Here is a 27,230-nt window from a genome sequence, read left to right as displayed (position 1 = left end):
AAATATTAAGAAATTGGATAAATTAATAGCTTCTAAACTGTACCTTTGAATATTGCTCCCATGTTGCCCACTGACATTTGGAAATTAACCCTGGAAAACACTAGTATTTGTCTTCACTGCATATTTCTTGAGAAAACAAGAGACAACAGCTGTGCCTGACAGAAGAAAAAGTTAACATTCTCATGTCCTAGAATTAATGCTCATTTTCATAACTGCTAGAAGTGCAGGTAATACACAAGGAAACCACAGTATGACCTTAATATCACATAAGACTAAATTCACTTCAATTTATGAGAAAAAGCAACATTTCCTAAAGGTATTTTTTCAAACAAGCTTCAGACCTAAGCTTCCATTTCAAGCATTTCTTTTAGCAATATGCAAGTTGTCTCCTTAAAAATACTCTTTTTTTAAAGTTATTACCATTATTTATAGCTTAGCTACATAGTAGCAACTCAGTGACAATCCACCCTTAGAAATCACTTTTGACAGAGAAAATTAATTCCATAATGTTAATGAAAGTCAGAGAAGACCAATCTTTTTTTTTTTTTTTTTAAACTCTTTAGTTACTCTAAGTAGACCTAAGGACTACCAGGGACAACTTCTTCACATCTGACATAAAAGACAGTCCAAAATTTGTAGATATCAATTCAACTCTTAACGTAAGGCAGTCATCAAAAAAAATCACAGAATCATTTAGATTTAAAAAGACCTCTAAGTTAATCAAGTCCGACCTTTGGCCAACCATCACCTTATCAACTGGAGTATGGCTCTGAGTCCAGTCTTTTCCTGAACACCTCCAGAGATAGTGACTCCACTGCCTCCCTGGGAACCTCATTCCAATAGTTTAACAACAATTCCAAAGGTTTAACAACCTTTTCAATGATAGATTTTTTTCTGATATCGAAACTAAGCCTCCCCGGCACAGCTTGAGGCTATGCTCTCTTGTCCTGTCATGAGTTGCCTGGAAGAAGAGGCTGACCCTCACCTGGCTATCGCCTCCTTCCAGGCAGTTATGGAGAATGGTAGGGTCTCCTAGGTCCCTGAGCCTCCTTTTCTCCAGGGTAGACACTCTCAGCTCCCTGAGCTGCTCATCGCAGCACTTGTGCTACAGACCCTTCACCAGCTCCACTGCCCTGCTCTCAACATGCTCCTACACCTCAATGCCCTTGTAATGAGGGGCCCAAAAATGTTGAATTCTGGGTCCCTGAACAGGATTTGAGGTGTAGCCTCACCAGCGCTGAGTACAGGGGGACAGTCACTGCCCTGGCCCTGCTGGCTGCACTGCTGCTGATCCAGGCCAGGATGCCATTGGCATTCCTGGCCACACACTGGCTGATGTTCAGTTGGCTGTCACAAAACACCCCCAGGTCCTTTCCCACCGGACAGCTTTCCAGCCACTCTTCCCAAGCCTTCGGCACTGCACGGGGCTGTTGTGACTGAAGTGCGAGCCCTGGCGCTCGGCCTTGTTGAACCTCATAGCATTGGCCTCGGTACATTGATTCAGCCTGTTCAGATTCCTCTGCAGAGACTTCCCACCCTCCACTAGATCAACATTCCCATCCAACTTAATGTCAACTCACTGAGGGAGTACTCGATCCCCTCATCCAGATCATGAGTAAAGATATAAAACAGAACTGGCCCCAACACTGAGCCCTGAGCACGTGTGACTGAACACCAACTGGACATGACACCATTCACCACCACCCTCTAGTCTGGCCATCCAGGCAGTTTTTAACACAGCAAAGAATCCACCTGTACAACCCACAGGCAGCCAGTTTCTCCAGAAGAATGCTACGGGAAACAGAGGTTTCACTAAAGTCCAGCCAGACACCACCCACAGTCTTGCCCCTCATGCATGTCACCAGATTTCCTAAACTCACACTGGCTCGGCTTGACCTCTTGGCTTTCCTGTGAGTGCCATGTGATCACACTCCACCTGTTCCAGAACCTTCCTGGACAGCAAGGTCAGGCTAACAGGCCTGTAGTTTCCCAGATCCTTCTTCCGGCCCTTCTTGTGGATGGACACTACATTGGCCAACCTCTAGTCGGCCTTCCTGGGTAGCCAGGACTGATGATAAATTATGGAGGGCAGCTGTGTGAGCTCCTCCGCCAGCTCCCTCAGTACACTTGGATGAATCCCATCCAGTCCCATAGATTTACGAGTGCCTAAACAGCTCAGCAGGTCACTACTTCATCCTGGATTACAGGATTCTGCTTCCTGTCCCTGTCTTTCAGCTCAGGGGGCTGGTTACCCTGAAGTATACACACACATTTATAATTTATTTTCCAAACTATCACCACACAGATATTTGCATCTTTTTTTTATTACACTGTGATAAAAAGTCTTGATAATACAGCAAAGACAGACCAGGTATCAGATTTGCCACTGTTACAATAGGTCACGAGTATTAAGACAAATCTGAAACTGCAGCAGATTTTAATATTCATTCCTAGATTCTTCTCAAAATTATAGCAGCAACACCTAGAAGTCCTTAAATAGTTGACAATTTTGACAAAAAAGATCATTGACTAGAGAAAGACACTAACCACTGATTTGAATTGCATACAAAACACTAAAACCAGTAGATTACTCAATGTATTCTTATATATACCACTCCACAGCATACAGCTCTCCAAGACTGCATAATATACTTGCATATTTTACTACAGTTATGTATGTATAGCACTTTCCCCCTTAATGAGACCCTGAATAATTAAAAATTATAAAAATGCAACACTATCTCACAAAATCTAATGAATACTATTACTTTCACATACATAATTTACAGCAACCATCTCAAAGAACAATCTGTCAAGACACAGTTATTTAGCAAGAAATAGTTATTCAAAGAGTCAGAAAGTACTACAGTCAAATGCTGTCTAGAAAATACACTTTGACCTTTCACATCCATGTACTACCAAACAAGATAATATATAATTTGTTCTTTTGGTGGCAGGGGGAGGATAAGGAGCGAGCGAGGGGAGTAACAGGTACAACATTTAAAAAATTGATATTAGATCCTATTACAAATATCATAGTAGTTTAACAGGATACAGTAAACTACTACTGCTGTTTGCTATTGCTTTAGAACTTTGAGTGAAGTGGTGACTAAACAACTGGCTGCAAGTTTAATTTCTCAGCTTCCAAATCAGCTACCAATCATGTTCATCCCTGCATAAGTACAGATCAGCTTCCTGAAGTATTCACTTTGTGTACAGAACAATGCTCAGCTCCTTTAAACACTAGAAGCCAAATGATTCCATGTTAGCTTGCAAAGAAAACCATCTCAGACTGATAAAGTAAAAAGGAGCTGTTTTGAAAAGTACCAAAGTCTACAGATCTCAGCAAAAGTTGGTTACATGGTTTTTGTATAAAGTAGTTGTAAAATTTTAAAGTACAAACCCACTCTTTTTTGCCTCAATTTGCATGAGTTTTGTATTTTAAAATTAAACAATGCCTGAACTAGTTTGCATGTAGACTGATAGGGAACAGGTAGGGAGCGGTAACTTAAGTACAATTCACTTTTTAACAACAACAGACAGGGGTCAAAGCACTTTCTTAAACTTCAAAATTGCTTACATAAATATGCACAAAACCAGCATTTCCCAAGTAGATATGAAAAGTGCCAGCAAATTTTCTGTAAAGGCTGTATTTCACAAAATTTTCTCAGAGATGCCAGGGAGAGCCAATCGTTCATTGGAACAAGATGTAATCGAGCAGTACAAATGCAAACAGGATTAAAAAAACAAAAAACCAAAAAAACCCACCATAATCTAAAATTAAACAAGAAAAGAGATTGGTTTTATTGCTAAGTTTCTATATGCACAACTCACAGATGGCAAAGCATGCTATAAAATGAAGAGGTAAAAACAAATATAGACCAAACCAGAAAAAAACTAAAAAGGCTACAAGCTTTCCTTGATTTTACTTACTTTGCATTCCGATACAGGTTGTACTCCTATAGTCTAAGACCTCTACTTCAGCACTAATAATGCAAAAGAAGCTGACTAATCCTGTACTTTTTCTGGGTGGGATGGAAGAGAAGGGGAACAGCAGAACACAAAGGTAGGAAATCAGAAATACTGATTTCTACGACTACACAAGACACAGTGAAATAGGTGGTAACTGCTAATTCAGTAAAGTTTTTCCAAAGGCTGCATATGTAAGAGTAAATCCAGGAAATAATTAAGTATTTTTTAAGAACTTCATCAAAATTCACAGGTAAAACCTTTGTATTCTGTTGCATGCTTCCAAGACCTCCTCATGTGCCACCCATTTAATCTAGTTTCAAGTCAAATTTCAATGTTATTACATACTATATCAGAATATTAATAATTCATCAGGTTTTTCCTCTTTACATGCATAGCTTCTTGGCCAAGAATAAAGACAGGGGCATTCCATGCGCCTAGAACTGAGGTATACTTGGATTAAGAATGATGTCTCTTCTCAGAGCCCAGATATTTTGTACAAACATTGCCAAGAGCAGCATTAACAGGTGTAATGTTCTAGAACTAGATGCTAAGTGGATTATATACTTATTTAATTTAGTTTATGAAACCATAAATAACCTTGGATATTATCTAATAAAAGGACAATTTAACATTTTCAAAGAACATAGCCAACCCTTGCCCAATCCATTATTGTCTGTCATCACCTATTTCTGACTGTAAAGCATTTTGCTAGGGCCAAAACTCTCTCTTCATTCACACAGCATGACCTAAAATAGTTCCCTTAACTCTTGTCTGACAAGCGAAGTCTCTTCAGTTATTTCCACATCACCAGCCATTGGATAGAAGTGACAGGAGACCAACAGTAATCACCAGTCATTCTATCTCAACTTTGTTCACACACATGCCCATTCTCTAATCCTCTCCCCACAAACTTCATAGCAGTGAGTGTAGTCTCCTGAGCAATTTTACTTGTACCTCATCAACCCTTTACACCATTAGGGGTTATTTAAAATAAGACCACAGGTACTGCAACCACTCTTCATGCAGCCACTTGTACTCACTTGCTTTGATTAAGGCAGCAGAAAAAGCAGGTGACCTAGGCACAGGAAGAGGTTTTCTAGAAGATCTCAAATTAAAATGAAAGTTGGTCACATCTATGAATTTCTCCCCCAGACTTTGCTGTAGTTTCTCTCTCAGTACTGATATCAGCTCCTTCCTTTGGACATAGTTCTTTAAAACTTGACTTTTGGAAGAGGTATCTACCCTTCTACTTCCCACACCATTTTGCATTGTAGTAATGATGGAAATAACTTCCTCTTCCCAACATGCTTCTGAAGTTTAATCATTGGAAGTTTAATCAATACAGTGACACAGATATACCATGTTTCTGCTTACACAGCTTTTTGAAGTAATTAGCAGCAAAGTCACTTGTTGAAGCACTAAGCAAGTCAAGGATTACAAGTACCAACACTTCCATGGCCTAGGCAAGATGGAGAAACTTAGATCCCAAATCCAGATGGCAGGTGCAAGTTTACCTCTTCTGTCTGTACCAAATTGATAGAACAATCTGTCCCCAGATTCATAGCAGTCTTTCAGCTATGACCCTAGGGACAGACAAGCTGAAACACCTTCCAAATATCCCATGTAATGTTCACAGGCACAGCATCACAAAAACCTGCTATTGCTTTTTAAGTATTTCAGCTAGCAGTCTCTAAACCTTAGTAGTTCAAACATAATGGAATAAATGGGTCTTGGGACAAAATTCCCTCATCTGCTCAAAGCAGAAGTAGAAACTTCTTAAATAGTGTCATTCATAATGACACTAAAAATTGCTAAAATTAGCCTCAAGTGTGAGCAATCACAGCTATCCTTTAATTGCTACTTTAAGTATTTTGTAACTCTGTTTTTCACTTTATCTTACCTTAAACCTCCTCAGGTTCCACTTCAGCATAATTTTTAGTTTTGCATATCACCAAAAGACTGAGAAACTTATTATTTCACTGTTATCAAAATAGTAGTGACCATTTTATAGGTTTGCTCAAAATTACCCCCACAAATGAAAACCAAGGTACAATTCCAAAAATTCAGTAGATGGCACTATTCCACAAAAGTCGAGAGGAAACTATGTCCTCACATAAACAAGAGGCACCATGGAGCTAGAACTCTTATTTTAAATTTTCATAGAACATGGAAAAATACATGCTAAAACATTAAAAGAAATCACTGTTTTGTGGAAACAGCTGTAATTTTACTTAGCTATTTTGATGAGGCATTTCTGCTATTATACAGAGCTCCACTTCACATCACAAAAATAGCTGCATACCAGTGTTGCAAAAAGTAGTATTTTTACAGTTTGTATTTACCAGAAATCCAATCTGACACATAATATTAAAAGGTTGACATTGTCCCTAGAAGTTGCTTATGCAACTTTAATTCACATTTCCTCAAATCCATGATGGTAATTTATTTTTAAAATTTAATGCACTAGCTCAACATCAATTGTAAATGCTTTGTATTATTCAGCCTAATTTTTTTAAGTGTCAAAAAAGGTAAGTGGTCACTATCAGGAGGATAGTGAAATTGCCAGATTTTAAAAACATGCATCTTCAATATTATTAAGTATAATAAGCATAGCCCTAAAAATAACTCCACCCATTCCATCTTAACTCTTCTCTTAAAATTTGTTGCAAATGCTAAATTAAATCCTGTAGTTTGCTTCTTTCTCAGTGAACTTGAGGACTTCAGATGGATCCTTTCCTTAGCCCCAAGAAATTCACCACTGGACAGTGCCCAGGAGTTCCCACAGGAGTACAAATACAGAGCTACTGTTTTGCACAAGTTGTGAGTTTTAGAAACCCGAGGGTTTTTCTTAGTGCTGGGAAAGGGAAAATTCAGTGTTATGGGATTTCCAAGAACCCAAGGCCCAGTTTAAGACAACAACAAGATGGAATACAAATCATCAACAGAAAAAGCACAGTCCAAGATACTTCTCCTGTACATCTTTCCTGCAGTTTTTCCTAGTAGGTGCTTTAACTACAAGATGGAGGGAAGGTATTATCTTGTGACTGTAGCCTTAGTGATTTTTTTTTTTTTTCTGATACTTTAGAGAATCTCCCCATTATTCGCTTTACTTCAGGGCTTGTCAGATTCCAAGAGATGTCTGATACTTCAGGCAGTGCTTATCTGCCCTGCTATTACAAGAATTTTTGGTTTACTAGCAGAAGAAACAAATAATCTGAGCCTCTAAGAGTTATTTCAATCAACTTTTACTGAAGTGAAAGAAATCTTCAGCTAGTACTTTTCCATAAATTTCATGAAAACATGAAGCTGAAAAGAGTGGAGAAAGGAAGATGGAAAGAAGGGGAAAAAGCCAGATTAAGCCAATATCCCATCCAAGGCATTACCTCACTGTCCTAAAATACAGGCTCTGAGTAGCTACAGGAAGCACTTCAAGAGTTACAACATACATGTAACAGCACTACAAGATTGAGTCATATGGTAGCAAGTTTGACAGTGAAAATGTCTGTGTTTCCTCTAGATAAAAGTATCCAAAATATAGATGTCCATATATTACAACTCACTTCACATAACTGAAACCATTCTAGTTCCAAAGGAACTTAAAGAAGTGCCATATACAGCAAATTATTGCTTTGAGCCTCTCAGTGACACAGAGGGCCTACTGATGCTGCTCAGAACTTTCTAGTTTCTTCCACAATCCTGCACCTTAACAGAAATATCTACCAATATTTCTTCATCATAAGACAGTCTTAATAAAAAATACAAGCACTAAAAGTTTATAGTAAGATCTCTGACTGATTAGGATCAAGGAAATGTTCAGGGCTTTGGGTTTGTAAAGAAACTTGAGCATTTATGTGCACTTCCTGCATAGTAAAGGAAAAGCTGCAGAAACAGTAGAGGCTTTCCTTTCCAAAAAGCACTTCCATCTCCTTCACTACCACCCTGCTCCCCAAATGCCAAGAAAACACATTCACATTTCCAATGTTCCTCTCACTTTTTTTATCATGGTAAATAGAAGGCAATGTAAAGAGCAAGACTACACAAAATATGCTAGAAGAAAAATACAGCCAGATTCCTCAAAATTATTACCTACAAAGTGACTGTTGTTAAAGTATAAAGCTAAGGAAGTTTCAACTCTTTTTCAGGCAATTTGGTTCTCACTGGAACCTTCAGCAACATAGTTACACAAGAACCACTTAGTAGAAAGTGAAATGGCTGCTGTTCAGTTAAAAGATAAAACCAATTATGGACACTCCAAAAAAGTAACCTCTATCATCACCACAAGTCACAGTACTACCCCGTACAGAAAATTTTAAAAAGGAGGGAAAAAAAAATCATTTGCTGTTTGAGGCAAATGATAACCACAGTCCAGAGCTTTACTGAGGTTTTAATGTTAAAGCCTGTAGCTACAGATGTCAAATAGACAGGGTTTCCTACATTCTCGATAGAAGTTTCCAGCTGTGAAAAAGAGCACTTCAGAAATGCCATAACATGAAAATATCCAAGGGCTCACACAAAAGAAAAGCATTGTCTGGAGCAGGACTCTTCACCAAACCTTAAGACAGTTTCTAAGCACCAAATTCAGATAAATTCAGACCTGCTTTGAGTCAGAACCTTCATTTGTGCAGTGTAGTTCAGTGTTTACTGTTTTTTGATTAAATACTTGGTTTAATGTTTTGAGTGTCAGAAGCATTTTCTACTCAGCAATAGGGAAAATGAAATTAATTAATTTTAGAAGCTTACTTCTATAATACCTTCCATCAAAAATCTGAGAAGAAAACAGATTTCATTGTCAGCCAGCTACAACTCACTAGAAACTGCAAACTGTGGAAGTTTTATGCATGCTCTGCATGGTGAGGAAGAAAAAATCCATGAGGCTCAAATATAAGCTGGAACATCTGAGCTGTTATGTGTCAGACAAGTCACCTAAGGTGCCCCTCAAACATTTACTAGAGAAAAAAGAAAAAAACATGGGGGAAAACTACCGTTTCCAAGATTTCACTAGAAAAGTTTGATGAATATACTATTTTTATAAGATACTGTTTAAAGTTTATTTCTTCTTTCAAGTGTCAGCATAGCAGAATGGCAATGAAACAGGAACAAATAATCCCATTGTATATTTACAGTGTCCAATAGTTCTGTGTGAATTTAACAAAAAACAAACAAAAAAAAAAAACACAAGAAGAGCATTAGATTTCCTGATGGTAAAGAACTCCACGAGAACAAAATTCAAGTAACATACGTATTAAGAGAAAAAGCTACGAAACCTTTTGCAGTTAACTGCATGGAGATTCACTTTAGTTCCTCGAAATGTTGCAAATCTGAAAGTGTTTCACCTGCAAAGCATCCCTACTTCTTTTGCAACAAAGGACTATAAAAGTTCCCAATTGATACATGAAGCACTGCAACCAGAAGTTCTAACACTACTCATTTTTCCCTCACACACTCAGTCTGCTCAACTCCCTAAACTTCACAAGTCTGCAGAGAACTAGTGGTCTTCACATTCACTGTCAGGACAAAAACATTTCAACACAGTCAAGCCTTACCCCGCCTCATAAACCACATCCATGCACAAACTTAATCCTCTTGAAGCACAGAAAAAAAGAGTTAAATCATTCACCCCAGATCACCAGAGATGTAGAATAGTTACATTCCTGGAAACTATTAATGGTCAAAGGCTATAATTAATTCTACTAGGAAAAGCACTATACTATAAAGCACACCTGAGAAACTAAGATAAGTGTTTTTTAAGAATTGTTTTCTGAAAAAAAGAAACTAGTTACATAAAGGTGCTGAAACATCTTAAGATGAGATTTTGAAGGAAAAGTAGAAATTATTTCTATTATCCAACAATTTCAAATAAGAAAAAACAGCAACTATAAAACAAGCAATATAATTTCCTTGAATAGAAATGATGGAAGAAATATTAATTAGTGGCCTGTTGCAAAGATCCAGGATGAAACCTATTTTACTAAAAACCACGATAGACTGATACATGTATTCCAGTCAAACATAAAAAAAATTAGTACACTGAAGGCATTTATTAGTAGTCATTAAAAAAAAAAAAAAAAAAAGACCGCCAGATATATAATATACCAAATGATAGCTGTGAGCAGCACTGAGCTACTAAGATACTTTAGACTGCTAAATATGTATAAAAGTTGTTGCTAGGAGCTGAAAATTATATATTTATAGCAGTTCAGTATCATTCATACAGAATGTACTTACACTGATCATCTTTACATATTATCCATTAAAACACCAAGACAATGCTAACAAGTATGCACATCATAATTTCATCATAAGTGAACTTCCCCCAAATTAACTACAGTTGTATAATTTACAATTATTGTCTGTACTATAGCAAATAAAGACAGGTAGAGAATCCTCTGGTATTCTGAAACTTTTATGGTGGTATTTTTGTAGAATGAACTATGAGGAAAAAGCTTTCAAACTATGTTTTTTTAATATTTTACCTGTATTGTAATCAAAGCCTGCATAATTCAAGTTTGACATGAAATACAATTTCAAAAATATTTTGCAAGGATGATTTCTTTGTACGAGTCCTTCTAGAACAAGTGAGATTACACTCCTAGAAATGCTAGTCCATTACTCAGTATATGAAAATAGCAAGCATTAGCAGTATCTTCTTGGTCAAATTGGTTACAGTTACTCTGGTAGCACACTGTGACCACTGGGTAATGGCACAGAGTAGCATTTCTCCTTCAAAACTTCCTCAAGGGCATTTTTTTCTAAACTTGCCCAGCACTGTGTTCTCATTGCAACAGTAACTTCCGCTGCAAACAAAAAACTGAAGGCAGAGAACATCCTCAGATCACAGCGTGATCATCACACTTCCATCTGCACAACAGCTTCCTTGATAAACTCACCACTACACCACTTCAGCAGTCTTGGCATTTTACTTTTTACCATTCCATTAATACATTTTCATCAACTGTTCAGGCAACTCAATTTTCAGCTTTAGTAGCAAAGATGTTTCCTTACTAACAAGGAAAGAGAAAAGCTAAGAAAATTATAAGTTGTGTCCAAAAAATGATAACAATATGAAGTACTGAGTTGAAATGAAGACATGCTTCTGGTCATATGCTATGATATAAAATTGCAGTTGCTAAATATTTTGAAACCAAACTTCACTGTCAGCATTATCTGATGTGCTGCTTCTCTGACTGGGAATTGCCAACAGAAAGAACAGATCATCAAAAGTCAATAAAGTTAATTTGGAAAATGCCACTTCCTCCCTACTTTTTTTTTCCCCCTTAAATCCAGAACACCATTTATTTGATCCGGAAATTATTGGCAGAGCATTCATAGGGAAAAAAAAAGTTCTTTTAAACTGGCAGAGTTCAAATGTAGTTTTTGTCCTTTGCTACTCAGGTAAGGAACAGGATTGTACAAGTTAACTCCTGCTGCCTCTCCTCTAAAATATGTATAAATCAAATTTTTTTTCTTTTTTTTTCTATTAACCCTTTGATTATTAACATAACTGAGACTATATTCACAATACTTTCATGGACCAGGTCTGTAAGAAAACAGGTATAACAGTCACATCCTAGGCAGACATATATACTGAGGGTAACTGAAAAAAAAAAAATGTGGACCTATACCATTGTTTAGTTTTGGTTTTTTTTTTTTTTTAACTAAAGACAGAGAAGCACAAAAGTTTAAGAAAATGATAATATTCTTTGTCATTGGCTGCTACTTGAGCTGTATTTCCTTTGACCAACAACCCTTATGAAAACAGGGGCACCTGACTAACAAGCAATTACTAACATTGCTTTTGACATGTAGGCTACCTGATATCTCTCCTTCCTGGTGAGTGTTAATAACTCAACCAGGATTTTCTAAAAGGCTGTATTTCCCATTGTAAAGAATGAGGGGATATTCACCATGCCAGCTTTTTTTTTTTTTTGGTGACTTTCCTTTGCATCTGACTTTCAGGGGTGGCTGTAGAGGAGATCTTACTGCAGACTTGGAACACATATAAAAGGGAACGCCAGGCAAGTTATTGTTTTGCAGTCCATTCTCCATATTAATAAGCATCACTAAAGCTTAGTAACTGTACCTCTAACATCAACATTACAAAGTCCAGTTAAGAATGCTTTTCAACTGTGAGGATGAACATCTGCTCTGTTTAACAAGGTATAACAAGGTAGTATGACTGGATGAACATATCCTAAAAAACTAAGACAGGCACGCTAATACTATCAATTGAACATTAAGTGATCCCAAAAAAAAATAGTATTCCATCTTTTTCCCTAATGAGCAAGCTGGAAAATGCAAATAGGTCCATCTGCTGCTACTGACAAGGAATCATTGTTACTAGTTGGGAAAGAGGGAGGGCCTGTAGCAGAAACTTATCAAAAACATTGGACACCAGCTGGATTACCTCTTTAGTTGGCTACTCTTGAAATGTTACATTTATCATTATTATGTGAACCAAAAGTCTAATAAGGTTACTTGTGCACATACAGAATATAAACCAGACAGCAGCTTCAAGAGGATAAAAAATACAAACCCCTGCTTAAATAATATGAATCACACAAAACAAAATAATAGCTCACTAAGCAGAAGTACAAACATATTGCTTCATTTGGATCCGCACCCTCTCTTTAGCTCCCTGGCTTACAAAGTTCCAAAGTTAGATTCCTGTGGAGTGTACACAACAACATACAGCAAGAAATGACAAATAATTCTTGGAGAATCTGTGAGAGATACCTCAGAAAAGGGCAAGTTTAATCTACAGCCTTCTTGGTGGAGAACCTAGCCTCCATTCTCCAGCAGCACTGCTTGAGAGAGCACTGTGTGGTTTGAGGGGTACATGCTAAAGACATAGTGTGAACTATTATATCAATCCTAGAAGAAAATTAAACTTCAGGTTTTCTAAACATAAATCAGGTTTTGCTACTACCTTTTTTAAGGTGTTCATGAACCTAATTTATTTAGTAAAACTAGCAAATAAAGTAGCCTTGACTTATTTCTATCAAGCTGTAAACTCCTCTTTGTACAAAAGCAATCAAATAATTGATTTGGCAAACTGCAACATTTTGGAGTGCCCTTTTCCTAGTATTACAAAAATCTGCATCGTTATTACTATAAAAACTTCTGGTTTTATGTTTTGAAGAAGCCATCTGGACACAATCCTGAGTCATGTGCTTTAACAGGGTCTCTTTGAGTTGGGGGGGATGCGTTAGATGACCTTCTGTGCTAACATCCAACTTTACCCATTCTGTGATTCTGTGAACCTAGCATTCCTGAAAAGCACTTTGTTTTCTACACTTGCAGACACACATTTCTAGTTTCACCTACTTGCACTATTCTTGGTACTTGAAATAGAATTCATTTAGAATATAATATTTATTGTTTATATAACTTAGAATACCTTTAAGTAACTGAAAAAAAATCTCAAAACTTTCAAGTAAAAAATCCGTAAGTTCAGAACTATTAAATCTTAGCATTAAGAATGCTAAGACTACAGATGGAGGACTATGCAGGTCCTACTCCTGATATTGAAGAAAAAAAATACTAATACAATATTAAAATCAAACTTAATTCAGCAATTGATATAGTTGCCTCAATACGAGCATTATCAATGACCAGATTTTTTGTTTAAGCAAAGCTTAGGGATTCAAAATACACTGAATCATTGCACAAAGTGAACAAGGTAAAATAAGTAGTACACAGACCAAAGATATCATCCAGTTGTGCAGATCTTGACACAAAGCTAGTTTTAGAATTTCTTAAAAGGAGAGATTTTTAAGGGGAAGACAAAATGCTCCTCATTTGTGTCAGTCTTAAAGTGAACATCATTGTTCCAGAACTAAACAACAGCAACAGAAAAAGTAATTTCATAAATACATTGTAAAAATCACAAGGAATCAGTACGAGTCCCCAGAGGCTAACAGAACTGCTACATATTTTAGAAATTTACTAAATAAGGCATTATACCACTCTACCACTCCTCTCCCAAAATATTTCTATTTCAGCTGTTTCCAAGACCTTCATTATTTTAATGTGTCTAAATTCAGTGATACAAATACCACTGACAGAGATACAGATTATGTCATTGGACAATCACCTGTATTTGCACTGAAAGTCAACAGTGGTGGTAACGTAGTGCTTCCTTTGATAAACACGTCCGCTGTACAACTACCCAGTGCCTATGATAGAAGCGTTGACATGAATGGGGTCACTGAGTTATCAGGAATTCTATGAGGCTGCACTTGACTGGCATTCAAGTACCAATTACAATACCACAACTGAAACTTATGTGTCAGCAAAACAAGGGAACTCCAAAAGCTGCTGGCAGACAGCACACAGGCAGTGGGTAAGCAATGCAGTTTTGCCTCAAAAGTAACACAAACCTATTTGTCAGGCTGGCAAACAAATTACTACAAAGAACTACATCTCTGGGAAAGCAGAGTCTTGTCTACTTAACAAGATGAACTTCGCAGGATCAAGAACCACAATTTCTCAACCAAACTATGATCAGTTTGATGGTACATTTTAAGATAGGCACATTGAGAGCAGGAAGAGGAAGAAGGAAGATCCAACAGATTAAAGACCTACCACAGTATTAACTCTTTCAAAACTATTAGGTACTCCAATATTTTTCAAAACGTAAAACCATTACCAGATAGCTAAGATCAAGGGCAAAGTGAACTGTTCCCAAAATTCATGTCCTGCAGTTCTGTTTATCTTCATATTGAATGTAACAATTTGCAAGTTTTATTCTGTTTCTCACAGAAGTTCTACATGGATAGGCCAGCTTCTAGTCACCTTAAATTTTTTGTCTAAGAATACTTGTCTTTGTCCTTTGAAACCTTTGTACAACAAAGGGACCTGGACACTTAGAAGTCTAATGCAGTTATAAAATTTCTGCCAAACAAAGTTTTGTAAGGAAGTGTTTGCAACCTTGATTTGTGCCTTCATGCTTCCTTTATCACATCTCAAAAGTTAAGCTGCTTCTACTCTTCCAGATGTGACTTGACTAAAACTGCTCATGGCATCTCCTGCAGCAATAATGCTACTTCAGTTCTAAAAGCCATTCCACAGTGATCAAAAAAGAACAAATCTAGCAAAATGCCAAATTAAGATCTTAGTGAGTTGAGCAGTGTACCACAAATCTGAAAGCCTAAGCTGGGCTCCAGCCATCCAATGTCCGCTTACAGCCTAGCCCAACCTCATCAGGTCACACGATACATGTATCACCCCAGTGCTTCACAAATAGCAAAGTGGTACAAGGAAACAAACTATGCTAGTGCTACAGTAACCTGCAGCCCTACAAACCTTGCTCGCTTTCCAAATATCTCCCTGCCTGGGTTCACAATGACCCAGCAAGTTTGAAGCTGTAAGGCTATATCCATTGAGTTTCTGCTCTGTCAGTAAAATACCTAGAGGGAAGTTTTCATCGTAAATTTTTGTAGATTATAGTGTGAGTTTCAATACAGTTATACTTCAGGTATTCTTGAACAAAAGGAATTACTAACAGAAGTTGCATTAGCAAAATCAAAGTATATGCAATAATGCTCCCAAATGAAAGACATGCTGCTTCCCCACAGCCACAGTTGCTACAGCATGGCCCTACCCACAGTCCCTTCAGAGATAAACTTGCTCTAACATGGCTTTACCCATGGCTGCAGTCCTTCCTGGGGAATACCTGCTCTCATGTGGGATTATCCATGGCCACGCGGTTTCAGGTGCTCCAGCATGGATTTACCCACAGGCACTGATGTGTCAGTATCTGCCTGCTGCAGCACAGACTTATCCCCGGGCCTCCATCCCTTCAGAGGTATTCCTGCTGCTGCACTGACACAGCCACAGCCACTTCCAGATTGTCCTGACTGACACAGATTCCCCTGCTCCCACATGGATTCACGCCTGGGTCAGGTCCCTGTGACTGAAGTTCACAGCAGCACAGGCACACAGCGAGTCCCTGGCCACCTGCCAGCCCGGCACATCCCGCTGCTGTTATCACAGCCTTCCCAGGCACAGCACAGCCAGGTGATAAAGCAGCACAGCAGCAGCCAGAGCAAAAACCAGCCGCTAATGAGCACTGGACTCTAATGTACAGTCAGGCAAGCAAGGCTCCTGACAAGCACCTGCCAATTAATAGCTAATCAGCAATTACAGCTATAAATTCAATCTAGCACATTCCAGTCAAATGTGTCACTATCTCAAATCCTTTGAGCTGCACATTAGGTGTCATAAAGGATTGTTGCAGTTTAACCCCATCTGGCAACTAGGCTCCACACAGACACTTGCTCACTGCTTCCGGTGAGATGGGGAAATAAAATTGGAAAAGAGAGAAAATTCACAGTTTGAGATAAAGAATGTTTTAACGGACAAAGCAAAAACCACCCAGCATGCAAGCAAGGCAAAACAAGGAATTCAATTCATGGGTGGGCTGGAGCCACCTCCAGGAAAGAAGGGCTCCATCATGTGTAACAGTGACTTGAGAAGGCTAATGCCATCACTTCAAACACCCTTTTCTCCTTTTTCTTCCAGCTTTATATCCTGAAAATTACACCATATGGTATAGAATATCCTTTGGGTCAGATGTCCTGGGCTATGTGCCCTCCCAACTACTTGTGCTCACCCAGGCTGCTCATTGGTAGGGCGGGGTGAGAGGCAGAAAAGGCCTTGGCTCTGTATAAACCCTGCTCAGCAGTAAGGAAAACATCCCCACATTATCACAACTGTTTCCAGCACAAATCCAAAACACAGCCTCATACCAGCTACTGTGAAGAAAACTAACTTTACTCCAGCCAAAACCAGCACACTAAGCTTCCCAACAAGTAAAACCACAGATTTAAAAAGAACACCATCCTATTTATTATAAAGAATTCAGTCAAAGCTTTCTCTGTTGTTTTAATTCCATGCACTTTTAGGAGATACATGCCTCACCATGCCATTTTGACCCTATTTCATTTCAGAACATCCAAAAGCAGCTGATTTTCTTCATTTAGAGGATGTGAATTTTTCACTAAGATAACAACAGCCATGTGAACAAAGTGCTGGATGATATGACAAGAAATGCAGTAGTGTTACAAGAAACGGAAAGGTGACGAGATTAACATATGCTTTAAGCAAAGTAGTTTTCCTGTTTGAACTACTCTGTGTGAACTGAGTGGCAAGGTAGACAATAAACATTTTAGTAATAATAAATAATCAGTGTGTCTCTGACATGACACTACTGCAATATTTTTAATAGCTTTACAAAGTACTCTTCCCAAAACAGGCATATTTGTTCAAAGTCCAGAACACCAGTGACAAGGGTTGAGACCATTTTCTTTAGTGCGCAAATGTCAAAAGACCCTGACCATCCACGAAAGAGTAGTTCTATTCAAATTTGGTTGTTCACAGAATTAACAGAATTACAGAGTAATTTAGGTCAGAAAGGATCACCCAGCTTCATCTGGTTTAGCATCCCACTTGAAGATGTTCCAACATCAGTTGCATGCTCAGTTGTTTAAAAAACTGATATCTTTGCATACTCTAAACAACTCCAGTCACTGTCCTGCTGCCAGTGTAGAGCTACTGTAGAGAAGAAAGAACAAGTATAGGACTCCTTCAATAAAAAAATACCCAAAAAGCAAAAACCCCAAGACACAAATATCTCAAGGTGATATTTTCATAAGGAACAAAATCAGCCTTGCAAAGTCTGAATGATAAAAAGGAGAAATAATTTTAATGGCTATAATCACATCACAACTTGGAAGTATTATTTTGTTAGAGCTTCAGAGAATTTACCAAATTGTTTGAATTTCGTAGTATACATCTACAGCAAAGCTATCCAGATACTGCAACAAGCACTTCATCAGAAACTGACTGCATGGAACCACTTATGCAGGCTTTATAGCTATTAAAAAAGAAAAGTGAATTCTCAAAAGGCTGGAGAATGGAAATCCAGAAAACAAGCCTTATACACCCCAAACACATAAAAACTTCATCCATTTGCTTGCATAAGCCATCTTTTAGTGCTGAAAAGACTGTGAGGAAATTAACAGATACTGACATTCAAGTTGATTGGAATATTCAGATTTTTAATGATGGAATGATGCATTTTTCTCCTTCCTGTGAACTTGGTTTGCAAGAGGGAAAAAAAAAAAAGCGCCAAACTTTAAATAAATAACCTAGTCTGCTTGGGAATAAAGAGTGGGAGGCACAATTTGGTCTGTGTGAAAGGTGCAACACTTACTCTTATTTCCTTCATTCTCAATTATTTCTAGTGAAAATGGTCTTCCTTTCTAGAACTCCCTCTAGCAAGAGAGAGGCTGAGCTTCATGCTGCAAATGCATATTTTTAAGGCACAAAACACCAGTAGATATTGTATTTATGTTGGGAGACTATCACAAAACATCTAATTTGATATATTGTCCTAGTTTTGCTATAGAAAAATTAAAGTGCAGAAAAATGAAGAAACTTATTTAAGATGGAGCAGTTAAACAGCAGGGACCAGGAGAATTAATGTTACAGTATTATATTTCTGCTTTAGCTTCAAAGATTTCTGCTTTACCTTAAAAGATTATTCTACCTTGTAAAAGCAAATAAAAAAACCTCACCTATTATTATTAATTGTACAGAGCCCTGAACTTAATACTTCTGAGGAAACACCATCCTAAAGGCAAAAAAATCCTGAAAAAGCTCCATATAGCTTTCTCCAGCCCTTTCAGAGTTTACACATCCCCCTGTTCAGATCACATTAGGCTTCCAGAGGCCCTTCTAAGTAGAAGAGCAAAAGCAATGAAGAGCACAGAAGCAGGGCTATTACTTATGACACTGAGCACTGTCAGGACATCATGGGGTAAAGTCTAACCGATTACACAGAGTTAAACGGTGAGGAGATAAACTGAAATCATTAGAAGGTTTTCATATCTGCTGGGAAAAGAAAGCACAGCCAATTATGCACAAAGCTTTCTTAAGACCAAGGACTATATGTCCTACTGCAATAGTTCAGATATGCACAGAAAAGAAGCAAAGCATAGATGAATTTTTAACTACTTGATATCTCACATGTTGCGACAGTAGATCAAGAGGTGAAAGCCACCCTGGTAACAGCAGCTAAATCCCTTCAAGTATGGAGAAAACCAAAGATACTGACCTGCAGTGACAAAAGAGGCCACCAGCAGCTTACACTGACCATAGCAGTTTGAAATCAATAGTGAGCACAATTGCTCCCTGTGGGGATCACATCCACAAAAATCCAGGACAGAGGAGAGGAAGCCTGAGGCAGAATTGCCACAAAAGAGCAAAGCAGGCCACCAGCCAAGACACACACACACCTCAAACAGCTGCAATAAGTATCCTCCAACCACACCACAAACTCAGAGGAACAACTGGACCAGCATGTCCAGGTAAGTGCCACTACTTCTGAGAAATCATTTGAAATTTTATGTCTCTCAGCACAGTGCTTCTGCCCTTGTGTCTCCCTCATCCCTCAATTTCCCTTGCAACAGAGAAAACAGAATTGAACAGCTTAACTGCTTTTAACAGATCTTAGTGTCAGGAAGAGGGTCACATCAAGTGGCTCAAGGTTTCTAAGCTACACACTTTTTAACTTTTCCTTATACACCATAAAGTAACCAAGCTGTTTTTCATAGCTGAGAACAGAACTTTTGTTATTAATTGCTAAAAATGTTCTTTTTGGGGTGGGGAAATACTTCTCTAATTAAGGATCTGTCTGCCTCCAAAAATCTTGGTTTTAAATCTCCTAGATAAATAAGAGTTAGAAATGTTTCTCAGTAACTAATCAAGCTGTTTAAAATTAATAAAAAGGAGGGATATACTGCTCAAGTTAAACCAGTGAATAATCCCAAACTAACTTTCATGACTCATAAGGTTAAAGTTTTACACTAAAAGCAGTCTTTTCCTAGTATTTTTACAGACACCTCTTCCTCTTAAAACTGCTTGTGGGCATAGAATGGCAAAGCTGCCCCTCTGGTATACTATGTTACCAACTACACCCATCAAACCTAGAGGCAAAAAATATTAAGAGAGTAGTAATTCTACTTCTAATCCCATCAGTTCAAGATGACGCCTATAATTTAGGTACTTCCATTTTTACAATTACTTTGTGGATTTAGGGAATTCAATACAGTGTTGATGTTTAAGTATATTTATCCATTAAGAGAAAGAAAGACAACATCATTGAACTGGCAATACATTTGTAACCAGATTTTGGTTCTTCAGAAAAAGCTTCAGTTCCACTTTTACAAATCATTTTAACAGTACTGCAAACATTTAGTACTTGTCTATAAGAAGTCACTCTGTTCTTCTAGTAGTGGTTACAGAGGCCTCATAAAGAAGACTAAGATACAAGTGTGATTTAGAAAACTCCTCACATTAACCTGTTCTGAACAATACTGGTTTGGAATTTCAAATACCCAATTTGAAGACTGATCAAATACAGAGAATCTCTGTAAAGTCTGATAAACAGTCCAAAGCCAAATCACGACTGTAACATTAATTTCCTCACATATTAATGCAATCTCAAACAGATCCTCACTCCTTGATTTAAGAACATTTTACTTTTAATACCCTTTCCAAGAAACCCTCAGACTTGTTTCCCCATCCCTCAGATTACTTGCAACAGAGAGCACAAAAAGATGTACCCATACTTGAAGACACAAGGAAAACACTAATATCCACCTCCCATTTGCTGGTAGGCAATGAAAGAAACACTATCATTCCTTTACTTTTACTCTCGCAACATGAACACAGAAAAAAAATTAGGACTGACTTCCATTGCACTTTTATGATTTTTCAATGAATAACACTTTACTGACACTCAGCCTTTCTAGTCCATAGCTAATTTCAATTGAAAACATTTTTGCAGCTTTAAAGAGTAAGTGGATCCCATTTTAATGAACCCTTGCACGTAATTTGTTATTCATAAAAACCTTAGCGGGCAAAGCATCCTGAGGGTTGGCTCTATCTTTAAGCAACAGGATGAAATAAGCACTTCTTGCAAGCCTCACTCTTACCCCCTCTCTCAAACCAGCAGAAAGCAAGAGGTTGCTTTTACATTGGGAATATGTCTGAGTCTATTCCTTCTGCCTGCATTCTGCATTCCTCCCTCACAATGAGGAGATAATCACAGGAGATGTAAATTCTGCAGTGTTGTCTGGTTACAGGGCTACTCTATCAGCTGAGGGCTTTTAACCCATTCTTCCAAGAAGCAAGAGCTGTATCAAAGTACCAAGCATATTCATCTTCATCAAGTTAGAGGAGCACTAACATTTCAGCCTCTGCATGAAACTTCTCTTCCTTTAGAAAACACATTTTCTGTCATTTTCTCACAGTAAGGCTTTCTTCCCAAACAATCTTGCAATAACTCTCTCAATTATTTAGAAAGCAATTCACACTCCATGAATTCACAGGTGTGTGTAGCCATGGATGAGTGCCCAGAAATAGGTTTTGTTGAGTCATCATTATCCAAACTGCAACATCATGTTCCCCAAAATTACAGATGAGTAAGGTCTAAACAATACGTTTTGATCTCTTCTGTTCCTCCAAACCAAGTTCTTATTTCTGTGTCTCTTTTTGCTTTCTCATCTATTCTACCAATATGAGAGTAATTAACACCACCCACACACAGTTCACTCTTCATTTAAGTCAACTCTATAACCACTTAAAAAAGAAAATTTATTAAATTAAGTGTGATTTCAAATATGGCATTAAGAACATTGCATTATTACCCCTATTCCTCATGCTCTGAGTTAAAAAATCTGGAGAGTTCATAACAGAAAACTAGTTTTCTAGTTGTCGTTTTTCAACTTTTAAAAGTCAATCCTCTTATGGCAATTAACCTTATAGAAAGAGTGGTGATATACCAGAAAGAAACAAAAAAGGCCTACTTGGAGACTAATATAAACACCAAAGGAAATTGTTAGATTTACCTATGTTTAAAGAGGATTAAGTCAATTTCTCTAGCAAGATGGCCCTAAACCTTCCCCATAATGTTTAGAATTCAGTCAATTTCAGGACAACAAAGAAGTCAGTTCATTCTCTTATGCTGACAAGGTTCTGACAACAGCAGTGCGGATTAAAGAATCTACAGGACACCTTCTTTTAAAAATAAAAGTTTAAACACATATGTTGTTACATGGCTTGGATAGTAGCATATGGCTGTGGTACCATATGGCGATAAACATATGGGTAGTTCACTTTTTAGTGAACAAGAAGAAGCAGGGTTACTAGTGCTTTACTTCACAAATTCATTCTGCTTCTCTCTGTCACTTGGAAGCTTTTAGCAAGATACAATCCCTGTACCTTTTACTGTGCCACTTGAAACCCTCATTTGGCAACACAGATGTAGTAGCAGGTCACTAGAGCATTACAAAGTTTATCTTAAGAACAAGCCCACCAGCCAACAAAAGCCCAACCAAAAACCCCACAAAAAAACCAACCAAACACCACCTCACTAAGCAGCATAGATAGAATGTTTCAACCCCCAGAGGATAGAGCAGCACAACAAAACAGAGCTCAGCCCATGTCTCTCTTTAAATTTGCAGTCAGCTGCTGTAAATTGTCAGCACACTAGTAACCCTCTACAAAACTTATCTATTACCTTGAGATAATGGCAACTGAGCAGCCGTACCTCACATCATATACACAACTTAAACTGACACAAAGAACAACTAGAACAGCCAAGCCACCCACCAACAGCAAAGAGAGTTTGCTGCTTTTCTCCCCTCCTGCATACCTGATTCCCACCAGACTTCTGAATGGTTCCATCAGCTGAAACAAGACATCACCTGTGTGAGGTGCACTAAATCCACTTCAGAATACAAAAGGATACAGCCTTAGTGCTCCAGTCTGAGTCCCAATGGCCAGTATTTTCTGAACCGGATCAAATGCCAAGGCTGAAGGTTGATAGGGGAAACCGTGGCGTACCGTCTAACAAGCCAGAGCAGTGCAGTAACAATGGGTCAAGCAGGATACCAAAAATAAACAGAATCAAGACTTTATGTTAGAGAACAGGATTCAGTGTTAATCACAATTTAAAAATGAACTATAAAGTAATTTAATCACAGACTGAGAAAATCACCTGCTTTATACAAACCAGTTACAAAAGTAAGTCATAATTACTCATTAATCTTCGAGCATCAAGTGACAGTCAGACTTTCTAAAACTTAATTTGAATCCTGCATTTCTTCTGTGTAAAGACTGTATCAACTCAGCATTTCATTTTTTCATCTACCTCATTCCCTGAGTAATCTTATTTTCAGCTCTAAGAAAGACACTAAACTATTAAAATCTGAGATGTTCCTAGCAAGTTTGGCAACAAAGCCAGACTAATCATCAGAACTACTATAAACTTGCTTTTCTGAGAATCACTCAAATTTCAATCCAACAGACCCAACATGACAGTGCAACCTCTCTCAGCTCAGTAAAGAAAAAAATAGGAACTTGAGCTTGACAGAACCAATCTCTCAGCCTCTACTTCCCTCAAAGAGAACAAGCAGCCCCAAAATTAACCAAACCAAAAAACACCTCATTGAACAACAGCAAACGCCCCCCAACCATGGGATTCTTTCTTAATATGGAACTATTGGCACATTTAGCTTTCTTGGTTAGCCAAGACTAATCTGGTAATTGACCAAGCAATGATTCCATTAAACTTCTCAGGCTGTAATTAATCAGAGAGAACATAATACAAGTGTCACCTGTTCTTACTTCCATTCTAAATGCATGCATCCTAAGCCATATAAATTCCAGCTTTTCCATGTCTAAGGCTTTAGTTTAAAGCAGAGGTATTTCAGGACCTCATAAACACACAGCAAACTTCTGATATACTCCTTGTACTTCACTGAAGTTGCAGGCATACCCCACAACTCCCTGTATTCCACAACTGAATAAAGTCTAACTGGCAACAGTTCTGCTCTTCTCCATATCCTTCCTGACCAGTCCCTGAAAGCAGCAGAGATGCCTGCAATACACAAAAAACCCGAGAAGAGTCCACAAACAAGCTCATCCATGTCAAGCTAGGCCATGAGAGCACCACAAAGATAAAAATAAGTATTGATATTCCAATCAGTTTATATTCCTCTTGATACAGCTGCTGGTTAATTCGCTGCATCAGTTTCTGAAGCGTGCAGACACAAACAGCAGTTATTGTATCACACACAAGCAAATACATAAACGGGAACTTCGTATCTAGATAGGTAGCATCACCAACTTGGCAACACACTGCAATGAAACCACCACAAACATCGAAAGCATTTTTCAGGCGTAAAGGAGAAGGCTAAATGATTTCCAAATAATGCAGAGGGACAGCTTCCCTGTCCTTCGGGCCCATTAGCAGAGGTTTCTACTCAAACGCCGCGATAATCAGACATGCATTACATCTAAGCATCACCCCTTCCCCCATCCATCAACTCCTTCTACGAAGCCTTAGTGAACACTGTCAGGATTACTCGCATGCAAGAACCTAGACGACGACAAACCCCGAAACTCTCCAAGAAAGACGACTAAAGAAATCCAGCAAGACCTGTACAGCTACACCCACCGCTTTCTTCCCGCCTTCGCCCCCGAAATCATCAATCCAAACAAGTAAACAGGAGCGGCGGGCAGGCTCGGCGAGGTCGGTACGGAGGAGCAAAGCCCGCAGCGCCCATCGCGGCGGCGCGCCCCCTTCCCCGGCCGCCCGCCGGCTCGGGGCTGCAGCATTCATTCACCTTGCAGAGCTGGAAGTGCTCGGACTGGAGCGTCTCCTGGATTTCTGTCTCCCGGTTCCCCGCCTGCTGCTGCTGCGCGGCGGACGACGCCGAGGCGACGGCAGAGACCGCCGTCAGGCCGTCCAGCACCTTCCTGATGTTAAATTTCCTCATGGTCCTCGGCGGCGGCGCTCCCGCTGCCCCGGCCTCGCCGCCGCCGCGCTGTCACCGCCGCGCCGCCCGCCCCGCAGGCGGCAGACGAGCCCCCGCCGGGGAGGGCGGTGCAGGGGCGGCCCGCGGTCGGGGGCGCCGCGCTCCTCCTCGTCCGCGGAGAGGGCGGCGAGGCGTCAGTCCGGCAGCGCAGGGGCGCTTCTCATCGAGGCCCGCGGGCTCGGAGACGGAGACTGGAGCCAAGCAAACAGGAGTCGGTCAGCCCACCGAGCGCCGCCACCGCCGGTCCCACGCTCGCCGCCCGCGGCCGCCCCGCGCCCTGCCCGCCGGGGAACGCGACTCGCCCCGGGCCCAGCTGGCCCCGCCCCTCCCGCCGCCGGGGCTGTGCGGGCTGCCCCGCCTCGCCTCTGCTCCCCGCGGAGCCCCCGCGCCCCCCGCACATCCCCTCACATCGTGGCGGCCGCCGCTGTCACGCGTCCGCGTGCGTGTGCGTGTGCCGGTCCCCTCCCGCCGCCGCAGCCTCTCCCCCCGCGGCAGCGGCAGCCGCCCGCCCGCGGCTCGGCTGGGCTCAGCACCCTCCGCCTCCTCCTCAGAGCTGCGTGTGCCGCCAGCCAGCCACCAGCGGGGCTTCTCCCGGCTGCTGCCAGCGCCTGCCGCTGCCCGCCCCCACAACCATCCTCCTCCTCCTGCCGCGGAGGGAACCTCCCCCGCCTCTCGGTCGCTCCCCCTTGCCTGACACCGCGGAGCGCAGCGCCCCGGGGAGGAGGAGCGGCGGCGGCGATACCGCGGCGCCCGGCCCGGTAGCGGCGGGGCGGCCGCTCATGCGCGCTGAGAGCGGCGGCGCCCGGATGTGGCGGAGCCGCTCCCCCCGCCCCGCCGCGCCGTGCGGGGGCCGGGGCGGCGTGCGGGGCGCAGCGGGGCGGCCGGGCCCGAGCGCTGCGCTCCGGCAGGGCGGAGGCTGCGGCAGGTAACAGGTGGTGGCGGCCAGAGGCTGCCGCGGGCAGCGCCGTCCCTGCCGCCGGCGCGGCGCCGGAGGCGCTCGACGGCTGCGGCGGAGCCGGGCTCCGCGCGAGGCTCCCCGCGGGAGATCCCCGCGGCTGCGGCTCGTCCCGGGCGGCGGGGCTGGTGGGAACAGCGGCCGGAGCAGCGCCGGCGGTCCGGCGGCGGGGCCGGGACGGCGCGGAGCGGCGGCGGGGCTGCGGGCGAAGCCAGAGGGAGTGTGCGATCCCCCCGTACCGCTCAGCCTGAGCGCCCTGCTGGTTCTGCGGCCCCGGCCCGGCAGCGCTCGCTATGCGGCTGGACAGAGGGGCTGCGGTCGAGCTGCCCAGCACCGCCCGGCAGAGTCACGACCAGCCCTGGCGTCGCGCGGCGAGCGCCGGGGTTACGAAGGTGCTTCCATTCATTTTTACGGCTGCAAAACCAATTTAAACATGTGGCGCAGAGCCAAACGTTTCCTTCTGATAGCCCCTGTTGTACAATATTCTGTATTTGCATTTATTTTTCTTTTACTGCTAGGTTGCAGTTTGGTATTATCTAGTCACTGATCAGGCAGTAGATATTATTCGTCTCAGTCATGTTTCTTTGTTCATGAATGTCATAATTATTTTTGACTCATTAATGAATTTCTTTTCAGCTAAAATAAACCGATTAATCTCTTTTGGAGGGAAAACTTGTAGAGATGTGAATCAAGACGATGGCTTACATTTCCTAGCCTCAGCACGAATGCCTTAGCAGCAGAAGGCTCTGCACGCTGGAAAATGCTCCTTTCAGGTGGTGTTTCCAGCCTGATGGCCAGGCACGCTGTGTTAGCCCAATGTCCGTTGTAGTGCACTGAGGGATGAATGTAATCGAAATGCAGCAGAATCGCTACAATGCAGCCAGAAGTAAAAAACCTCAGAAGTAAAAATCCCACAAACTCTTCTTAGACCTGTAAGTTCTTGCTAATTTATAGTTTAATTTAGCTGTATAACCAGCAGGTATATGGTCTACAAACATTTGAAAGAAACCAAGACAGTCCACATATTCTTGCAAAGTGAACTTAGAGAGCTGTTCCTTCTGTTACTAGGACAGAAGTGTTTGACATTTCCTGAAATCATCTTCTCAAAATGTGAAAGAATGCTTCCAAAGATAACAAAAAGAGAAAAAAGAAAGAAGTATACTAGGAAAAAGAAAGAAGTATACTTAAATAAGGTTCAGTAAATACCTGATGTGAAAATCAATTTAATTTTAAGAGATGTGCAGTTTCAGCATGTCTTTAATTATCTGTAACATATTTTAGCTGTGTATAAGTTACAGAAGTAATGTCTATTTTCCCATCTATTCCCACAGGCTTATTATAACACACTGAACTGGGAAGAAAACTGGTAGAACTTGGCCCTGTTTGAATGGTAAATATAAGCTGTTACAGGTAAA

General features: G+C 40.5%; 1 protein-coding gene across 8 annotated transcripts in view; it reads right to left on the bottom strand.

The window, feature by feature from the left end:
* Positions 1–25,668, bottom strand: part of STXBP5 (syntaxin binding protein 5) — a 107,780-nt gene extending 82,112 nt beyond the window's left edge. For 7 of the 8 annotated variants that reach the window (XM_030268174.4, XM_072927057.1, XM_072927058.1 and 4 more), the window contains exons 1-3: positions 25,269–25,427; positions 24,669–25,051; positions 22,790–22,887 (exon numbers count right to left, since the gene is read on the bottom strand). In XM_030268174.4, coding sequence (XP_030124034.4) covers positions 22,790–22,887; positions 24,669–24,821 — 251 coding nt within the window. In that variant the 5' untranslated portion in view covers positions 24,822–25,051; positions 25,269–25,427. Of the gene's footprint in view, positions 1–22,789; positions 22,888–24,668; positions 25,052–25,268; positions 25,428–25,550 lie in introns of those variants that run through there. The other variant, XM_072927056.1, reaches the window with a different exon arrangement.
* Between the last annotated feature and the right edge of the window lie 1,562 nt (positions 25,669–27,230).

This window comes from Taeniopygia guttata, chromosome 3 (genome assembly GCF_048771995.1).
Source record: "Taeniopygia guttata chromosome 3, bTaeGut7.mat, whole genome shotgun sequence".
Taxonomy (NCBI): Eukaryota; Metazoa; Chordata; class Aves; order Passeriformes; family Estrildidae; genus Taeniopygia; species Taeniopygia guttata.
Note: the sequence above shows the minus strand (reverse complement) of the source record. Positions and strands in the feature narration are given on the sequence as shown.